The sequence below is a fragment of the Oculina patagonica genome, chromosome 4 (assembly GCF_052425735.1).
Source record: "Oculina patagonica isolate OP01 chromosome 4, crgOcupat, whole genome shotgun sequence".
Classification (NCBI taxonomy): domain Eukaryota; kingdom Metazoa; phylum Cnidaria; class Anthozoa; order Scleractinia; family Oculinidae; genus Oculina; species Oculina patagonica.
In genome coordinates, this window is record NC_135761.1 from 18,011,026 (window position 1) to 18,032,426 (window position 21,401).

General features: G+C 40.8%; 1 protein-coding gene across 2 annotated transcripts; it reads right to left on the reverse strand.

The window, feature by feature from the left end:
- Positions 1 to 5,607: 5,607 nt before the first annotated feature.
- LOC144651669 (radial spoke head 10 homolog B-like) lies at positions 5,608 to 21,391 on the reverse strand. Of its 2 annotated transcripts, XR_013570360.1 has the most exons (6): positions 20,390 to 21,391; positions 14,333 to 15,373; positions 9,559 to 9,729; positions 8,762 to 8,893; positions 6,996 to 7,513; positions 5,608 to 6,726 (listed from the first exon to the last, which is right to left on the reverse strand). XR_013570360.1 is itself a non-coding variant. In XM_078511620.1 (5 exons), exons 1-5 carry the CDS (start codon positions 21,324 to 21,326, stop codon positions 7,347 to 7,349), a joined length of 2,448 nt encoding a protein of 815 aa, XP_078367746.1. In that variant the 5' UTR covers positions 21,327 to 21,391; the 3' UTR covers positions 5,608 to 7,346. The 2 variants fall into 2 exon arrangements, 1 of the variants encoding a protein (XP_078367746.1); XM_078511620.1 differs by having other exon boundaries at positions 5,608 to 7,513.
- Between the last annotated feature and the right edge of the window lie 10 nt (positions 21,392 to 21,401).

Here is a 21,401-nt window from a genome sequence, read left to right on the forward strand (position 1 = left end):
CAAATGCTAATTTTCTTGGGAAAACATGACTTACTTGAACTGTAGGAGTAGGTGAATTTTTGTATAAACTGCACACAATGGTAAATTGTAAGGGATTTTTAGATAGGTCATCTGGTGCACTTATGCTGCTCCCCAGCCAACCGAACGCCTGGAACAGGCCGTGGTCTGAAAGCAAACACTTGCGATGTCTGTTATCGCGTCTGAATATATTTAACAATTATTCTTTGAAATCGAGGTGAATAGTGGTAGAATATTCACCGAGCCGCGGAGCGGCGAGGTGAATATTCTGCCGCTATTCACCGAGATTTCAAAGAATAATTGTTTTAGTATATACACACGAAGTGATCTCGACAACAAGCGATCTCAAAGTTTTCAGAAGGAAACCATTTAAAGTCGATTTAATTGACCTCTCAACCCGGGGGGGCTACTCCATATAACGGCCTATACGGGGAGGCTCCGCCCGAAAGGGGTACCTTTTTCAGGCTTCAGGTATATAAAAGGGTAGCGATTTCACAAGTTTAGGTATATGAAAGGGTATGAAAATCCGTCATTTAGGTCTTTTAAAAGGCCTGTAATTAAAATATTTCGAACAGACCCACTTTATGGCTGTATTTTTTTAATTTATTAAGCGCGTCATAAAAATGACAAGAAAACGTCCTGTTCTAAGGCTATGTCACGTCTTTTAGATATATGAAAGGGGTACCTTTTTTCAGTAAAAGGTATACGAAAGGGGTACAATTTCTGTCAAAATGGTATATAAAAGGGTAAGGGGTAAGAGCTTGGGGCGGAGCCTCCCCGTATAAAACTTTTTTGAGTGCCCCCCCCCCGGGCCTCTCAATTCATGCGTGGAAAACGTACAAATAAGCGGCATTATTATTCAACACATGCGCGCGCTGCCCATATATGGTCAAAATGTTAACGATATCTGTCATCCGTACATAACAGATATCCTGCGGTATACGTAGGTTGCGAAGAATCGTCCGAAATTTTGTAAAGCGCTGCATAATTACCGTTTTTCTTTCTGCAAAATGTGTTTCGATGACAATTTGTCGAATAATAAAACAATTATCCTGCTCAATCTTGCGGAATATCGTCTGATTTTAGCCAACTCGGCCTACGGCCTCGTCGGCTAAGTATCAGGCGATATTCCGCGCGATTTCGCAGGATAATTGTTAACTAACCGACATGCGCGAAACAGTTTACAGAATCTTCAAACATGGCAAATCTAGTTAATCTTCGATAAAATCCTCGTCACAATCTAGCAAAATGGTCCTTTAACACCACTAAAACCTGCAATTTGATCAAAAACCTGCTTGCAAAACATTTTGACCGTTGAATCAAAGCTTTTGAAGTTCACTTGAATTGAAAATTGAAAGGGCAGTTGGCGAAGGATCCACCTGAAAGTTTGGATTATAAGCTTACTGAATGTCTGCAGAACTGTGGTGAAAACTGGATGTTTTCTTGCACAAAGACTTTTTCCTGAATATTTGTGGAGGTTCTTGGTTGAATAACACTTGATGTTGCTGCCGATAAATCTGCGGTATTCATTTCTGCCGATACCGGACGAAGAGCGACTTCACGGTAAGCAATTGTTTATCGTTTTAGTACTCGAGTTGTGTGGACATTGTGCTGCAATTTTGGCGAAATATGAAGTCTTCTCTTACTTTGAAAACCATCAGGCCAAATTTCTTAGCCTTTTTTTTGTCTTTTCTGGTTCAGCATCTTCTTGTATTCTTAGTATTTGCGATTCAGAAACGCTGGCGAAACGCGAGTTTACGCCGGCCATTTTGTTTCAGTTTGGATCAAGCATTATTCACTCCGTAGGGAGTGAATAATGTTCACCACTAAATTTTCTCCGATTCTGATTGGTTTAAATTGAACACGTGACGCGATAGTGCCCGCCCGCCGGAGGGCACTATCAGCCCATAGTGCCCTCCCGTGAAAAATGGCCGGATCGATAGTGCCCGCCCGTGACTGTTTTTTGTAAACAAGCTGCCTGCAGGCAAAAAAACCTAACCAAATTCACTGCATTTAGTGGGTTTCTCGTCTGGTTTTGTTTCGTTTGTTAAATTTCGGCTTTCAATTGAGTTTTTTATCCTGAAAAGTAAAAATAATTCACGGTGCTTGTTTTTGTATGTGCGCGCGGAAGAAAATTAAGTGGTGAACAATAAAGACAATAGAGTGTTTCTGTCTCGGAACTATCGGTCTGATAGTTGCCCCTTGGAAATTTGATGTTCTTAAAACTAGCATATTTGCCCTCGAAGCTTCGCTTCTCGGGCTAATATTTGTTTTAAGAACATCAAATTTCCGCGATAGTTCCTCGACAGAAACACTCTATTGTTAAAATAGTCAACGAGGCGCAGCCGAGTTGACTATCGCTCATAGAAAACGAGGGTGAGTAGTCTAATTGTTTTAGTAGAAACTCTAAAGGATTGCAGTCCAAAACCTACAATATTGTGCACTTTGAAGACAAAAATCAAGAAAATTTACCGCTTAAAGAGCTACTCTCGCGCGCGACTGTTTTCTATCGGCGAATAGAAAACAGTGGGAGAACCAATCAGATTCGCGGATTTCCAATAGAACACAGCTGAGTTTCTACTAATGCTCATTAGCCCGAGATAGCGAACCAATCAGATTGCTTGAAACACCAAGATCACTGAGTGTGTATATACTAATGAGATATATACGTAAGTAAGAAACTTTATTTAACTAGGGTGGCCCATTCAGCAACAAGGCTGGTATCCATAGGGGCTCTGGGACATTAAAAGTATATGCAATATAAAAATGTTAAAACTGAGGAGAATAACATAGCTTTCTTTGTCATGAACAAGACCAACACTGGCTATGTAGTAGGTTCGCCTTTTTCCCGGATCAAAACACAAAAACAAGTAAAAATAAACGATAATAACGAACGACGTTTCGGAGTCGTCATGACACCATTTTCAAGTTCAAAAATGAAAAGAAAAAACTGTCAGAAAAAGTTCGCTTAAGATTACCATGATAAAATATGCAATGTCACGCAAATAGTTTGGCTCGGATTGAGTCTAATTGGACATTTAGAGATGGTGACAAATAGCCGAGCTTCTAGCAACATTACTTACGCAGGGTTGTTCTGCAAGGCTCCAACATTGATTTGGGGAGGGGAGGTGGGTGTCTGTTAAAACAATTCGTGTTTTCTATGGCTGCGTTTAATTCAAGTTACTGTCATTGCATATATACTTTACACGCTTTCCAACGCCTTTACAGTCGGGGGAACAAGTGCCAGTTGATGGCGACATCACTTCTCCAAGAAGTGACTGAGCCCGCGGTTTCGTTCCAGAAGTTGCTAAGCAACATGACGTATTTATACGCGCGACGGCTCCCGGAGTACTCGTAAGCGCTCGCACTATTTTTTGATTGGATAAAATAATTCAGAATTTCTTCGAGTTCTTCAACGAAGAGGGCCACTAGTTTCTCAGTTTTTAACTGTAAAGTGTTTTTACCCTCGTTAAATAAAGTTATTACTAGTTATAATCAGAGATTAGGGGAGTGCGTTCGACCCAAGATGGGTACCCAAGATAAGGTTAGCAAACGTAAACCGAGTTACGCGTCTGTTTATATCGTCATACAAATTTGAAACGACCACGCGCGCAACATAAAGCGCGCGTCCAACATCAAACTATCAGCGAAACAATCTCAATCCAACAGCGCGCGAGGAAGCACAGCATTTTTTTTAATACTGCTGAAGGGAGCACTGGCCAAACGTTTAGTTTTCAGTACAACTCACGAGGTAATCTCGAAAACGCAAACCGAAGAAGATCGTTAGATCGAATCAACTTCGTTCCCAGGGTCTCTCGGGACGAAACTGTGATGTCAATAATTAGTCAACCTGCCACGTACCAAGATACATAGAACGACACATGAACGACTTTCGTTTGCGCGTTCACAGGACAACCGCGGGATCAACCACTGATCAACGTCGAACGCAAAAATTGTTTAGAGCCTAGCGGCGCGGTATCGGCTTAATTGAATTGGTTTTGCGCGCGCTGTCTTTGCGGCTCAGTGTCATTGTTGACGTTGTTGTGACGCAATGTCTTCTCACATGAGATCGAGGCCAACCTGCCACATACCGACATACATAGATTGATAGACACATAGAACGACTTTCGCTTGCGCGTTCACAGGACAACCGCAGGACCACAAGTCACCACAAGATTAGGATGCGTTCTCCTACCGTCGAACGCAATTATTATTATTATTATAAGATTTGCCAAAACTGGCACTTATTCCCCCGACTGTTTAATTTTGTCTTTGCTGGTATTACTATAAAAACATTATTCAGCTTCCATAACTCAATACCATATTTTTAACAGCAGCAGTCGATGTCTTGGCCAAATGAATTATTTTAATTTAGCTGTTGTTGATGAGTTGTATAGTAGTCTGTGTGAAAAGCGATCTAGACTAATTTCTTTTTTCTCCTCTAATCATGACTGAAGATATTTAACAGAACTATTAATCAGCTCAAACATTTTTGTAATTCATTTTTCTTTTTTGTTTTTCAGGAACAGGGATGCATTAGCTACATCAAAACAGCGCGGGGCTTTCCAGGAGTGTTAGTAATTTTTGAGGTATCTCGTATCAATTGCCGAGGCTCGAACGTATCCAATAAACAAAACGTTGCAATAAATTGCGTTCTCCTTTTATCTCCTATTGTAATTGTAAGCATCATTATCCCAATTTTTGACTACTGTACGTACATCATAAACACTTGCGCAGACGACATCGCATGGCCTGTTTCGAGCAAAACGAAACGAGTAAGGGTAATTACTAGGCCTTGCTCCTATTCACCCCCCACTGAGCAAAGAATAGCGGGGCGCAAGCTAAGATGTAAAGACAAAAAGCTTTCGTCTTTCGCGCACGTACCCAGCTCTTAATAGTCCACTACGCTTTCGTTCCCAGGTAGCTTATACTTTCATGAGAATTTGTCTTCGCATCAAGTAGGCTAAACGCAAGAGCCATGCCCCCTGTTGTTAAAGTTCTTTATCCTTGACCACAGGCAGACCACCCTATGTGTTTGTGGTTACTAATTGTTGACATAAGGTCATGTTGAAATCAATGGCGCATATAAAAGATATATAGAGAAACATTAGGTCGGCTTCGATTTACTATAAAATACAATATTTACTCTAAATGATTCATTAAAAGTTTAATAAGATGAAATGTTGAATGAGTCATGATCTCGCAAACTAACGCCTTAAAGGGCTCCATGGGCCAAAAAACATAACCTAATATGTCAACAATTATTAACCACGAACACAAAGGGTGGTCTGCCTGTGCCCTGACATGTAGAATTTTGGAAAGAGAAGTGCGATTTTTTTTTACTAATAATGGGGAATTAAGAACAACTCTCACTAACAATCATAGAGGGAAATGACAACTTTTAACCTTGTTTTCTTCAGAGAAACTTGTCTCTTGATATTTCCGTGTGTGGCTACAATAAACTCACTGTTCTTACTTTACGCAAAAATCTTCTTCATCATCCGTCCGAAATGCGCTGACAAACAGGGTAAACTGTTTTAAGCTTCAAGATGTTTAAAAACAAACACCACAAAACATGCCACCCCAATATAACAGGTATGGTTTTTTGGTTGTTTAATTCAAAATACCGTTCTGTGTTGCATTACACAAGAATGACAAGAACAAGCAAAATAAAGTTTTCATGCATGTTCAAAATGGCGTCTCCATGATAAGTATACTATAAGTGCAAGGTTACAGTCTTGTTTCGCGCTACTCTACAACGATATTATCATACCGCTGTAAAACATTAAATAGTATACTACTTCTACTACATCAGGATAAAACATTTGTATGGACCACATTGGTACCACTTCATGGGTTATCTAGTATGTTTTTGGAGAAATTCAAAGTGACCTTCAAGGGAAACCCCTGAAAAAATAAATGTTTACTAGGATAGAAAAACACCAAGTAGGTAACAGAGCGATTATCACTTTAGTGTAGAAAAAAATTGCGTTTGATTTGGTTTTGTATTACAACGCTTAGTGATTAGTTTAAAAAACTCGCGCTATTTTCCCATCCAATCAGAAGTAAAATTGAAACCAATCGTGACTCACTCACCCACGTTTTTCCTGCGATTCATGTCGGCTACTTCGAGTTTAGGTTGGTTCATTGGATTGTCTGTGTCCTTTATGATTGGCCAGAGTGATAACTTTGGTTTTTCTTTTACGACACTCAATCGAAAATCGCTCTAACAAGCAAAAATGAACATGGGGATGGTCACGAAATGAGAAAGATTGAGACAGTTTAAGAATGACTAACTTGAAAATTTTGGGCTAAATTTTTTAGAAGCGCCTTTTTCTACAACGCTCCTTTAAGACTATAGTCAGGGGCACCCAACAGACCGTTTCAGCGAATACCTGTTCGGAAGACCTATAATCGCCTACGATTTTCGGATTAAAGTGTGATGAAAAACTGAAGATTTCATTAGCTCAAACTTACTTGACATGGGGAAAGTAATGCCTGTTGTTTTCGTAGAGAGAAAAATATCGTTTTGGGTTATGAAAAAAGGCCATCTACGATTTTCGAGAAGGCAACAGCAGCTCGTAAATTCGGTTAATAATATTTCGTTCCCTAAAAGTTTCTGAAGTTTGAATGTCCAGCTAGCGTATCCGAAAAGATGCACTTTTCTTAGTGTTTAAAAATAAGGCTTTAAATCGCACAAAAAGGACACTTACCGTATTTTCTCGATTAAACGCCGGGTACCGAATAAACGCCGGGTCTCCAAGGTGGAGTTACAAAATTAATATGCCCCTTAGGTATTTATTTAAGGTATAATAAGCTGTAGCTATATCAGCCAGATACATTTCTGTCAAAAACAACGAATAAAAACCGTTGCTAAATGACATTCAGGCTCGAAAAAGCTGCAGGAGTCAAATAAATGCCGGGTCCATCAGGTCAAGTTTGTAATAAACGCCGGGGGCGTTTAATCGAGAAAATACGGTATAACGTAAAAACGGTGTTCCGACACCTATAGTACAATTTTATAGTTTGGACATCTCCAATATGGATTAAAATATGCCACACGTACTGCTATATTCAAGCACAACGAATTCTTCAGCTGAAGTATACTAAAAATTCTCATCACAACACCTTACAATGAACTATGATGGAATTAATCTGCTTACCAAACCTAATTCCTTCCATAAACAAATCTGATACATTACGTGATTTACATGTAACTTCTTATACTGCCACTCTAATAATTATATACAATTTAATTTTTCAAACAAAAGCAGTTACAAAACCACACAAACGATAACAAAAATGTGCTATAAATATACTTGGGTAACTCAAGATTGTTTCTCCTGTGCCTGCTTGATCATCTCCAAATGATCGGCAGCTTGAAAAAACTTATCAAAGAAAATATCAAGCTGCAAACACCAGATGTGTAGCTGGTCAGGCCGATCGACTTGACTTGGGTCAGCTGGAACACCAAGACTTGGGCTTTGAACCTCAGCTAAAGAAACACAGCAAAAGTTATTGATCAACCGCTTGCAGTCTGTTTTCTTTTGTCAGAATTCAGGAAGGGAGTGCAGGGAAAGAAAGATTAAATGGTACAATGGTGGGGCACGCCAAGTGGTGTCTTTTTGCACTCGCGTTCCCGGGAATATAAAAACGCTCGTGGGATCCTACCGTTTTTATTTGATTAAGTGCCCTGGGCGCTTATTAAATTTTTGGAGTTGGGAGTGGGGGCTTATTCGAGGTGGGCGCTTATTAAATTTTCACCATTTTCAGCACCTAGCAAGTTTATAATTTTTGCAACAAAACAAGAAATAATAAAAAACCTTGCTTATGTACCAAAGCAGAATTTTAACTATTCACTGAAGCTTTTTGTAAAATACTAACAAAACTCGATCTTCAGGGAAGTCTGTTAGTAATACTAAGTTGATTGTAATCTCATTGATACTCCTCTTGTGGACTTTAGTTTCTTAGGAGAGGGGGGATGGCTGCTTATTTGAGGCTGGGCGCTTATTAACTTTTCCTACCTTCAGGGTAGGCGCTTATTCAAAGAAGGGGGCTTATTCAAGGTTGGGCCCCCTAATCGAATAAATATGGTAAGAAAAAAGACTAACTATGTCTAAGTTATTGATGATACGGTCAACATGGAAACTTTTTTTTTCTGTTAATTCATTGCAAATAGTGATAGACTGTTATGAACATTGTAATTTCTTACTACCGGAATTCCCCCAGAAGGAGGAGTGTCAAGTTGAAATCCCCTAAGTTCTCTGAAGCCGGCGACACACTTGGCGAGTGTGCCCGGTGCAGCGATTGCAATTTTCACCGATTGCCACGACCGGCGCATAAAATCGCCGATATCTGGCATGTCAGATACAGCGATTGCGATTTTCACCGATTGCCACAACCAGCGCATAAAATCGCCGATATCTGGCATGTCAGATATCGGCGATTTTATTCGCCGATCGCTGGCGATCAAACGGCGAATAAAATCGCCTAGTGTGTCGCCGGCTTTAAGATTCATTGGATGTTTATCCTCGTGAGCGCGAGCGTGTTTGCAAAAGATAGTGGTATGGATGTTTCAATAGCTGGTTTAAGGAAAAAAGGGGAACTGGGATTCTTTTTTAATTTTTAAATCCTCCGTCTGCCCAGAAACGAGTCACGTCAAATTTCTCAACTGGTTAAGGAAGGAGGCTAAATAAAGGAATAAAATTTCGTATTTTCTGATAAATTTGGGTATTAAACATACCAAGGTTGTCTGGTTCTCCTTCTTCAAGCCCTACAGTACCAGACGATTGATGTGCGGCATTTGCACTGGAGTGAATTGACTGGATTCTCTTACTGCCTTCTTGAGAGTTGGGAAGAAGTTCAGTGCTTTTTGCTGGTGAAAAAAGGAACACGTTGAGAAACACGTCCAAATAACGAAGGGGGCAGTATAAAAACAAGTCAAGTAAAGCAATGCTAAAAGCAAAACAGCAAAAGAAGAGCTTAGTACTCAGAGTTAGTGCAAAAACCCAGTAAAACCTACATGTAAATCAAACACCGGTGTTTGGTCATAATAAATTCAAATTCAATTCCATTAAAAACACTGATAGTGATGCAGGTCTGGGATAGGGTAGAGATTTTCGGTATCTAGTCTAGTATAGGGTTGCAAAACCAGCTGGAGATGGTCTGGTATAGGGTAAGGGTTTGAGAATCCCAGCGGCACACCCCCACCCAAAAATACATAGAGTTCCCCACCTCCACTGGTGGGAGGTTCCAATAAGAGTTACACTGTATGAATTGATGCCTGATTAGGAAGTAAAATTTGTGTCTGTTAGTGCAGGTTTAACTGTACAAACACAAACACTGAACCAACAATTTGGCTGGCTTTCACTGTGGCCTGTATTCAGAAGTAAAAGGGGTAGATACATGTACAGTATACAGTCACGTAGCTTATAACAAATCAGAAAGCCAGGTTTGAAAATCTGGCTCACTGATTCATTACATACTATATAGATGTTGACATCCTTATAATTCTCTCTATAAGTAAATCTAGTCTCATACCAGAGGCAGTATGTGCAGGAGCAGCAGCCTCTCTACTTTTTGTTGGTGAATCTGCTGATGGTGTATGAGGAAGCTTGGGTTCTGATGTTATAGACATGACCCGGGACACTCTGTCAGGTGACTCCCCACCTCCTGGAGTCTCGGCAGCTGAGTTTACAGTTTGATACTGATCTGTTTAAGAGTCAAATGAAGTCTGCATGTCAGAGATACAGATCACAAAGACAAAGCAGAGATTGTCTGCATGTCTTGGCTGCTACAGTTCATGTGCTTTATTTTTGTCCATAGCATTAAGCTTCCACCTTCATTGGGACAGGACAATAATTTTTTGTCTATGTGCAGAAAATGGCTCAATAATCTCAGAATGTACTGCACAGTCATTTTACATAGATTTTACACTGACACTTACTATGTACATAAAAATAAAACAATCTGATAAGGGTGTGAGGTACAGTTTTTCATTTGATGACATTATTAAATTTATTACTCACTGGACTGTGGTCAGGTGCAAACACAATTTAACCACTGCCTCGCGAATATGGAGGATGGGTGCCTGGGATACCCGGGAGGGCCTCCACTGAGGTCAGCCGGCCCTCCCCAGATAGGATAAAGCTGCCAAGGCTGGCAATCCCAACAAAACAGCCATGAGCCCCCACGCCAAGCCGAAGGGATCTCTGTGCTGACCACCAGGTCAGAACAGAGCAAGGGGCTCATGGCTGAGAAGCCATAGCCCCGAACACCACCCACATCCCGAGGCACCCATCTGCATGATTAACTGATACAACACTATCACGCCACACCCGCTATAACGCCAAACACGCTAATACGCCACACCCGCTATAACGCCACACACGCTATAACGCCACACACACTATAACGCCACACACACTATAACGCCATACACACTACAACGCCACTACAACGCCTAACTGCAAACAACTGCAGCATGCTAAACCCAAGCTAACAGGCAGATGTAGAACCCCTAACGCCCTGCTATGCCTGGCAACGGAACAGGCAGAGTTCACTGTAGTAATGCTAGATGCCATGCTATGCCTGACAACGAAACAGGCAGAGTGCACTGTAGTAATGCTAGATGCCATGCTATGCCTGACAAAAACAAGGAACAGTAAACCCCCTTGGAGTCCCACTATGCATGACAGACATGACACATCGGGCAAGCTAAAGCTAAGCTAACAGGCAGATGTGGAACCCCTAAATGCCCTGCTATGCCTGACAACGAAACAGGCAGAGTGCACTGTAGTAATGCTAGATGCCATGCTATGCCTGACAAAAAACAAGGAACAGTAAACCCCCTTGGAGTCCCACTATGCATGACAGACATGACACATCGGGCAATGAGTAAACATGACCCACACACACGCTAAAACAACACAGGCCACACATGCTATAACGCCACACACGCTACGCCATTACAAGGCCTAACTGCAGCTTGCTAAACCCAAGCTAACAGGCAGATGTAGAACCCCTAAATGCCCTGCTATGCCTGGCAACGGAACAGGCAGAGTGCACTGTAGTAATGCTAGATGCCATGCTATGCCTGACAAAACAAGGAACAGTAAACCCCCTTGGAGTCCTGCTATGCATGACAGTCATGACATGACAGGCAATGAGTAACCATGACACACACCACACACGCTAAAACGCCACACACGCTACGCCACTACAACGCCTAACTGCAAATAACTGCAGCTTGCTAAACCCACGCTAACAGGCAGATGTAGAACCCCTAAACGCCCTGCTATGCTTGGCAACGGAACAGGCAGAGTACACTGCAGGAATGCTAGATGCCATGCTATGCCTGACAAAAACAAGGAACAGTAAACCCCCTTGGAGTCCCTCTATGCATGACAATCATACGACAGGCAATGAGTAAACATGACACACACCACACACGCTATAACGCCACACCCGCTGCAAACGTTACGCCACTACAACATCTAACTGCAATAGCTGCAGCTTGCTCCCAGTCATAAACTATGTAAAATATCATTAAACTATATCTAACCCCCCAAGCAGGACACATACTAAAAAACACCATGCTAAACCCAAGCTACCAGGCAAATGTGGAACCCCCAAACACCCTGCTTTGCCTGGCAACGGAACAGGCAGAGAGTAATCAAGCTAGATGCCAAGTTATGCCTGAAAAAACATGCAAAAACTGTAAGCTGTGCCTGAGCCCCCCCCCCCCCCAAAAAAAAAAAAAAAAAAAAAAAAAGCCTAGATATACGTGTGCCTAAGCTTGCCCACAAGGTACAGGAAACTGTAAACCACTCGAGCCCCAAACTAATGCCTGGCTAGACCTGTAAGCAAAGTAGACCTTATGGATGCTATCCCCGTGAATGCCTTGCCATATCAAGGCTGAATAGGTAACCAGACACATGCCTGCCTGAGCTGACCTATAGGCTAGGTAATCATACAGCGAACAAGGAACCCCTAAGCACTACGCACAGTAAGACTACAAGCACACGGACTGGCGCACAGATACAAACGCGACTGCACACCACTAACGGTAAGTGCCAGAGCCCGTCAAAGTATGCTGATAAACACCCCGCCAATACCAAGCTAACGCCAAACAAACCCATTACTAGCTACAGACTCTGTATCTCAAAGTACGCTAATGAATGCCACACCACGCCAAACAAAACGCCTCACCAGCTACAGAGCAGCTAGCTCCTGGTTGTTACTAAGTTAAATAAGTATATAAAAACCTAATTAAAAATATCTATATATAATTATATCCCCGTGAGAGCCCTGCCATGGGAAGGCTGAATAGGTAACGAAGCCTGAACTAAACAAGCAAAGTAACCCCCCAAAATGCTACAACAAACAACAAACTAAAACGGACAACAGTACCCCCTTAAAATGCCCTGCTATGGTTGAACGAAACAAGTAAACAGTAAGCCCCTAAGATGCCCTGCTATGTCCAAACTAGACGGGCAACAGAAATCCCCTGCTATAAGTCTGCACAAAATGGGAACCAGTAATCTGTGAAGGTACCCTAGTGCCATGCCATGCCTGATCTAACAAGGCACCACTATTAAAAAACATACCATGCGAAGCTCAACTAAGCAGACAACTACAAATCCCGAACTAAACAAGCAAAGTAACCCCCAGACTGCTACTACATACCAAACTAAAAACAGATGACAGTTCAACCCTAAAATGCCCTGCTATGCCTGAACTAAACAGGTAAACCGTAAGACCAGTGTGAAATGCCCAAGAACGCATGCCATGCTACTCCTTGAGCTAACACACCCCAGCTGAGGGATCAAAGACATGATAAAGACCCGGGATAAAGATAACCCGCTGCGATAAGTAAACAACAGCAAAACCCGTAACGCTGAAAGAAATGTGCCACTACAATGCCTGAACTACAGTAAACATACAACAGCGAACATACTAAAAACTCAATAACAATGCCAAAACTGGCACAGCAAAGACTAGCTAAAATGCCAAGCTACCCCATATGAACTAAAGCAGACAACAGCGCACACACTAAAATGCAATACTTGAATGCCTGATCTAAAAAACATAGCAAATGCATAAAACGATGTACTACCAAGCCCGAAATACAAAAAACTGGCAGTAAACATGGGCAAACAAAAAGCCGTACTACAATATGCCTGCATAAAATAATGTTGTGCTAAGCAAAGCTAAATAGGCAACACGCAAAAAGCTGTACTACAATGCCCGCATAAAATAATGTTGTGCTAAGCAAAACTAAATAGGCAACACGCAATAAAACTAACAAAACGACTATGTGCTGTAATAATTATAGTCCCTACCTCATATGTTACATAGAGCAAACGAGCAACGCAGAAAAAACGCTCGCAAACTACCGTAACTGATTTGTAGAAAATGATTTGCGCGGGAAAAACGAGGACCAACACGGTAACGCGATAACACGATACCTCCAGGCATGACCAAGACCAACGCTACAACAGAGGTTTTTTTAAGCCAGAAGACTGCAGAAGAACGAACAACGGAGCAACAAAGCCGCTGGCAACGACGAGCGGAACAACAAATGGAAAGCTAAACCCTAACAGGCAGCGTAGCCAGCCGCTTGTACGTCGACGCTTCTGTGTATTCGGACCATGAATAACTATCAAACCGACGTCGGAGCGCGGAGAACCACCTGGACGAATGGAAACACGGCTGCAAACTACGTGCATGTAAAAGAATTGACAAACTGGGCTAGAGGCCCGTGAAATCCTTCCGTGAACGCAGTAAAAACTCGCAAAACATCCCTGAAAACCCTCCATTGAACGAAGACCTGACACCACGCTGTCATGTCCGAGAACGCAACGCACTGAGCCTGACAAGAGCTAGTAACCGCTGACCACCAGGACAGCCCACTACCCACTCGTTGTGGTTAACTTGGTTAAATTGCTTTATTTAACTTGGTTAAATCGCATTTAACCTCATTTAAACCACATCTAAAATTGTAGAAAACTTGCTTCACAATCCCAACTAACAGTTCAAATTGGCCACCTCCACCACAGGGCCCTAGCAAGGTTAAACTGCTAAAGGATGTTATTATGAGCCAAATCTGTTGCTACATGTACAGTCATACATTTTTAAATATAACAACGATGTAGTGGGATGAAGGGTATACTAGGTAGTGGGGACTGGAGAGCAGAAAGCAGGAACTTCTGACTTCCCTGTTCCCACGGTTCCTTCCTCCTACCCCCTTCTTCCCAAGCCACATTCTGAGTAAAAATTAAGATTTTATTTTTTGATACAGAATGTATCTTACCTTCATCTGGGCTTTCAATTCCTGGCTTTGATGTGGCTGGAGTAAAACTTCCAGCACTTTGGGACCTTGAAGATGGAGCTGGGGTCTCTTTTGGTGAGAGATGTCCTTTTAGGACTGCGTCTGTTACGTAGACTGTAGCACAGTCAATAAGGGCTTCATAAAACTCCAGAAAAGTCATCTCCAGCTCAAGATTACAGAAATCGTCCTGTGCCAACTCTGGGTTATCCTTTGCAAGGATCTTTAGCACTTCCTTGGGGTTCAAATCTGAGTTGATAAGACGGAAGTCACTAAGCATGAACATAAACTGTCTGGATTTAAATATTGGTTCATGTGGGTAGTGTGTATTTGGCACACACAAACCACAAAAAATGTCCCAACTCTTAGACATGTACTTCACGGCTTCAACGGCTCTTGAGGCATCGTTAAACAAGCTTCCACCAATGTTGCATGGGTTTTTCAGGATGTTCTCTGTAATAAGCTGTGACACGCACCAGGGAAGAAGAGGCTCATTTCCTTGGTGGTCATAGTTATAAAGATGGTATGCAATGATAACGATTGCATTAAAAAACTCTCGCACTAGAACCTCATGCTGTGGCTCGTGAACATCACTTGATTTATCTGGCGCTACAGTGCGGTCCAGCTCTGATATAGTAAAGCCATGGTGATGGACTTTGCAGTCCTTTAAGAAGCGCCAGAACTGAAGCCGACTCATAACAAATGTGTTGTCAACAGATCCCTGCTGGCCAAGGCAAGAGTAGAAACTGTAGATCGTCTTCAGTTTGCTAATATGTCGCAGCATGACATGAGTGACCCGTTGAAGTTCCTCCTCCCGCTCGTACAAATCAAGATCCCTTTCATCCAGTAGAAGATCGATGCTCAAGTTGAGTGGATTTCCAGAATTTTCTGAGGTCATGAACGGTGATGCAGATCGTACCGGGGTACCAGAACGAATCGGAAGCCCAGAGTTCATTATTTCAGGGGTCATCATGCCAGACGGGTTAATGTCAGGGAAGTCCAACATGTGATCCAGCTCAAAAGTACCTGAAATTCAAATAATATAAGTAATATTTCCCCTAAAGTTTGCAAACACTTCACGTGAATCCATTTGTTGTTCTAGTTGTGAAAGAAAAGGAACTGGGAGATGCTAAAAGGAGAGGGAAGCCTTGATAAACTTTGTGCTCCAGAAAGGGTAGCTCGTTAGAGGGGGGAAGGAAGGCTGCATGAATAGAGCATTTACAGTAGTAGCAAGCTGAGAACAATGTACTGTACATTGTAGCCACACCGTTACAAAGTCTGGGTCGAGCCTAGTGACCCGTCAGGCTTGACTTATCCCAGTTTCTGCAGTAACTAGGAGTATTTCTCTACCTCCCTAGATGGTATGCTAGTCCATCGCAGGGTCACCCCTCAGTATTAAATTTGCCAGTACCCATTTATACATCTGGGTGAAAAGAGGCACTATGAGAGTGAAGTGTTTTGCCAAATAACACAACGCAGTGCCCCGGCCAGGGCTCAAACTTGGACTGCTTGATTCAGAGTCCAGCACATTTTTTTAAAAATTCATGTTAATTTCATGGCTCAGCATTAATTTCCTATAATGAGGTAATCAAACACTCTCTGGTGAAAATCTTTTTAAGATCCTCAAGGATCTTTAAAGATCTGCGCAAGGATCTTTGTGGATCTTGACAAGGATCTGCAAGGATCTTCATCCATATCCTCAAAGATCTTAAAGGATCTTTTAAAATTCTTGCAGGACCCTGCAGGGTCCCTGCAAAGATCCTTAAGGATCCTTCAAGATCCTTTAAGATCCTTAAGGATCTTAAAGGATCCTTAAGGATCCTTTAAGATCCTGAAGGATCTTTGCAGGGACCTTGCAGGGTCCTGCAAGAATTTTAAAAGATCCTTAAGGATTTTTGCAGGGACTTTGAGGATCTTTGCAGGGTCCTGCAAGAATTTTCAAAGATCCTTAAGGATTTTTGCAGGGACTTTGAGGATCTTTGCATGATCAGGCAAGAATTTTAAAAGATCCTTAAGGATTTTTTGCAGGGGCTTTGAGGATCTTTGCATGGTCCTGCAAGAATTTTAAAAGATCCTTAAGGAGTTTTGCAGGAACCTGGAAGATCTTAACAGGAATGTGAAGGATCTTTACAAGAACCTGAAGGATCTTAGCAGGAACATGAAGGATCTTGATTGGTAGGATCCTACTGGGTCCCTGCAGGGACTTAGAAAGGATCTGACAGCGGGGCGAGCTGATTAAATCCCTGCAATCACATCCTGCAAAACAATACTAGTATTTAAATGATTATCAAAAACAATAAACATTACTAACCACTGTTTATATAATTCCAATTGTATTTTATTTCTCAGATAAATTGTTCTCATTTTTTAAGAAATGTTACTGGTCTTACAATTAAGCATCTCATTGACTTAAAATCAATGCAAAATACAGTAAAGTTCTGCAAAATGTTAATATCTTTATATTTGCAGCCTGACAAAGGTACCTTTTGTCATTTCTTGCTTTTGCAATAAGCCATTTTTTAAGCTTTCATTAAAGTACATGTAATATACAGTAGGCAATGTTTTCTTCTAGTTTGTCACAGCACATTTTAAACACTGGAGACTGCAAATAACAGTCAATCATCAGACAATGGCTGTCTAAATTTGGTCCATGTCGGGCAAAATCCCAACTGTAGCTGGACCTTGTCTGCCCTACTTTTTCAAATCATAAGTGACTTTAAGTTTCATTCTGAAAATGAATTAATTTTATGCACTAACACAATTTTGATTGTATGTTGCTTCTCTTAAATTTACTTTATGCTGGGACAATTTTCAATTCAAAAAAGCTTCAACATAATGCCATATTGAACTTAATTTTTATCTTGTACAGCCAAAGTGGTGATTTTGGACTTATTTCCTTTCAGCAACAACAACAAATATACAAATTGCAGCCTTAAAGGACCCTAGTCAGCCTCTGCCATTTTCCATGCTATCGAAATTAAGAAAACTATATGGTGCAGGGAAATCTTATTACATTGCTGTAAATTGTGTTACTGAAAGTCTGTTTAACTACCTTTAACAGTTTTACAGTGTGAGTGATCTCTTGTGTTAAAACACTGTATGTGTACAATATAATACCATAACTCTGGTATGTAAACAAAAACAAAGGCATGGCTGACTATGGTCCTTTAAGAATAACATTGTTGATTATTACATATTACAAACTGTGTTGCAAGTTGCAGAAACAAGTCACACAAAGTTGATCTCTATTTATGTTCAGGGCTGTGCTTTTAGGTCACCCAGGTGCCTCAGGCGACTAACTTTTGTCTTTTAGGTGACCAATTAATCTTATTTCTTTCATATATTGGCTTTATACTGGACACCCTGGATCTTATAGTTTGGAACCTTTGGGCTCCTTGTAATTTTTCTTGGAGCACAGCCTTGATGTTTGCGCAATATGTCGCCGCGAATTGTAACACAGGTGGTCTGCAACAATTCTTTTCAATGATGTTGCAAGACAAGTGAAGAGGAAAAGTTTACACGTGGGATGATATGTTCAATGGATTCTTAAGTGGTAGTCCGGGTAGGATGAGAAAATGTCTCCACTGTCCAGGGATAATGAGTTATTGAAATACTATTACAGAAACGTGTCATAAAACACTGCTTCAATTTAAAACTAAAGAACGAATTTATTAAAATTTACCACTGCAAACAAATTACCAATACTAAAAAATAATATTTTAAATCATACAATGAGAAATGTAAAAATATGGAGAAACAACAACAACAACAAAAATTGAAAGATTCAGTAATCAGGAAATTTGTTTTCTCTCATTCAGATTGAGATATTTATCAGGAATTCCTTCTTGTACCACGTATTGACTGTTTATAGACAACTAACAGTTGAGAGTTTTAAACTACAATTCCTGCCACATGCATTAACAATCACTCATGTTTGTGAATGGCTTTCACTTAGCTTTTTAAACATATTGCTTTGTTAGTGAATGTCTTTTTCTAGCCCTTTCGCTTCAAAACCTACAAGAAAGCACAAAACAACAATTATAAGCCTTTAGAAGCTGAAGCTTATTTCATATTTAAATTATACTGACAATAATCGCGCGTATGGTACTAGATGTATTTGTCTCTTCAGCACTCTTTTGAATCGCTAATCATTCTAGAATCGAAGATTGCTAAGCTGCAACATACATACATGTATGTTGTTTTGTATGTATGTTGTTTAACAGATATCAAATTATTCATTTATGCATATAAACAGAAAAATGATTTTCTATCTCGAGAGGTCTATCACTATAAATAATACTGTTACAGAGCGAAAGAACAGTGTATGAACTGGTATGAACAGTTACTGATCTGATCACCGAGCAGATTTTTTAAACAAAACCGAAACGCTTTGTCTAAGCTATTACTTCCAGAAGCCTTAAGATTCTCTGTCTACTTACATTCTTTCTTAGAGGCAAACGATCCGGATTTTGTTGCTTTTTGGGCATCATAATCCTGAGGCATTTCACTGTAAACTGTTCTTCGACCGTTGAAAAGAAGTTGAGATTCAGGCGCCTTTCAAAAAGCGTTGCATCATGGGATATATCCACTCGTTCCCAGGGCCCAGTAATCCAAGATGGCGGCTCGTGTCTCAGTCTTTGTTCGATTTTCACGAAACAAACTTGGATTTTAACTCCATTTAGCGGTCTGAAATAGGCTGGAAAGTATTCAGGAATCATTTAAAGAAGTGCATGGTGATTCCAGGCAATTTTACTCTCACACAATCGGGAAATTATTGACTTTATATTGCGAGAAAGATGAGGTGAATTATTCAAGCTGGAACTTGAGAAGTCACGTCTATCTCTGTGTAAGGAAGTAAACTTAAATTAAATATAAAATAAAGTCAGATACGTGGAATGCAACTGTAATCGCTGCTTCATTCAGCCTTCAGCATTGCAAGAGGTAACATGACTGCTTTGGAAAGTGTATTGCTTTTATAAGAAAAACTGAATAAGCAAGAGTTAATAGATGCAGATCCGAGCTTCTCACATACTGTTGGTTTGTTTCTATAAAGATCAAACTCAAACTACAAGATAATCAGATAACATTTTGTTGTTTGACCGATAACCAAGTGAGATCCTTGATGGGATTCTCTTATGATTCTTGTAAAAGGTCCTCATTGAATCCTTGAGGATAGGATCCTGAAAAAGATCTTCGAAGGATCATTAAAAGGATCCTTCTAAAAACCTTGGAAGGTCCTTGTAAAATCCTTAATGATCCTTTAGAAGATCTTTGAAGGATCTGTTACAGGATCCTCTTAAGTTCCTTTAAAGGTCCTTATTAAATCCTTGAGGATCTTTAAAGATCCTGACAAAGGTCATTAAAAGGATCCTTCTAAGAACCTTGAAAGATCCTTGTCAAATCTTTGAGGATCCTTAGAAGGATCTTTGAAGGATCCTTAATAGGATCCTCTTAAGTTCCTTTAAAGGTCCTCATTAAATCCTTGAGGATCTTTAAAGATCTTGATGAAGATCATTTAAAGGATCCTTTCAAGAACTTATTAAGATCCTTCTAAGATCCTTGAGGATTATATAAAGGATCCTGACAAAGAACTTTGTAAGATCCTTGGAAAGATCTTAATAAGAACCTTGTAAGATCCTTATTGAATCTTTGAGGATCCTTAAGAAAGATCCTTCAAAGGATCCTTCAAAGGATCCTTTTAAGATCCTATTGAAATCTTTGAGGATCCTAGAGGATCCTTGCAAAGATCTTTGAATGGATTTTTGTCAGGAACCTTATAAGATCTTCACAAGATCCTCATAAAATCCTTAAGGATCCTTAAAGATCCTTAAAAGATCCTTGTGTGTTAGGATCTTTACATGACCTTTGCAGATCTTTAAAGATCTTTGAAGATCCTTGAGGATCTTCAAAAGATTTTCACCAGGGCTACACAAATCTATATAAAGATGCTTTACCAGTATGTAATTCTCTTAGGAGTGTCATGAGACTCATATGTTTTATGAATTTAATGCATTATTCATTTCATGGCTCCTTGATTCTTACCTTCAAACACCAAACCATTCTTGAATACATACTTGCCGTGCCCATGCTTCATGTTGTTCATCCACTCACCCACATACTTAGCACCTGTGGCATAGTAAAATGTTCCATGACCATGCCGTAGCCCATTCACCCACTCCCCCACATAATAATTACGCAGGGGGTACTGGGATCCAGGAATACGCTTTAAATACCAGGAATGTTCCCCACGGCCATGCTGAACACCATTCTCCCACTGTCCTTCATATCTCTCGTTCTTGTCGTACCAGTGCATAGTTCCTGTGCCGTGCCGCACATTGTCCCTCCAGTCCCCCTTGTATATATTCCCTGAAGCATACCTTCTCATGCCAAACCCATGTCTCTTGTTATCCATCCAATGCCCATCATAATATGACAAGCCTTCTTTGCCATACCGCAAAATTCCTTCTCCAGAGCGTTTGCCATATTTCCATTCCCCAGTGTATGAAGAAGGAATTGTGCCACAGACGAATGTGCCTTGGCCATGCCTCAAGCCATTTTTTACCTCACCCTCATAAGTGCTTTCATCAGACCATGTGTACACTCCACTGCCTTCAATGATGTTTTTCTGGAAGTCACCTTCATATTTAATGCCATTAGCCCAAATGTACTGCCCTTTCCCGTCCATCAAGCCGTCCACAAACGAGCCAGAGTACACATGATTACCTCGGAAGTAGGCTGTGCCAACTCCATGGAAAAAACCCAGGTCATTTTTCTCTCCGAGATACGACTCCACAATCAAGTTGGTGAGATGAGGTTCCTGTCGCATTGCATCGTACGGTTCTTTCTTCTTGTTGTCGTCTCCTTCGAGCTCATTTTCCTGCGCCTTCGGCTCTCCTTCTTGCTCTTTATCAACACTACCTTCTTCGAGCTCTGTATATTTCGTCTCAACCTGAAGATTTTCAGAAGATAGTTCAGGCATTTTGTACCCAAAACATTGAGGTCAAAAACTGTTGCTTCGAGACGAAGGGACGGGATCTTCAAATAACCCGGATGA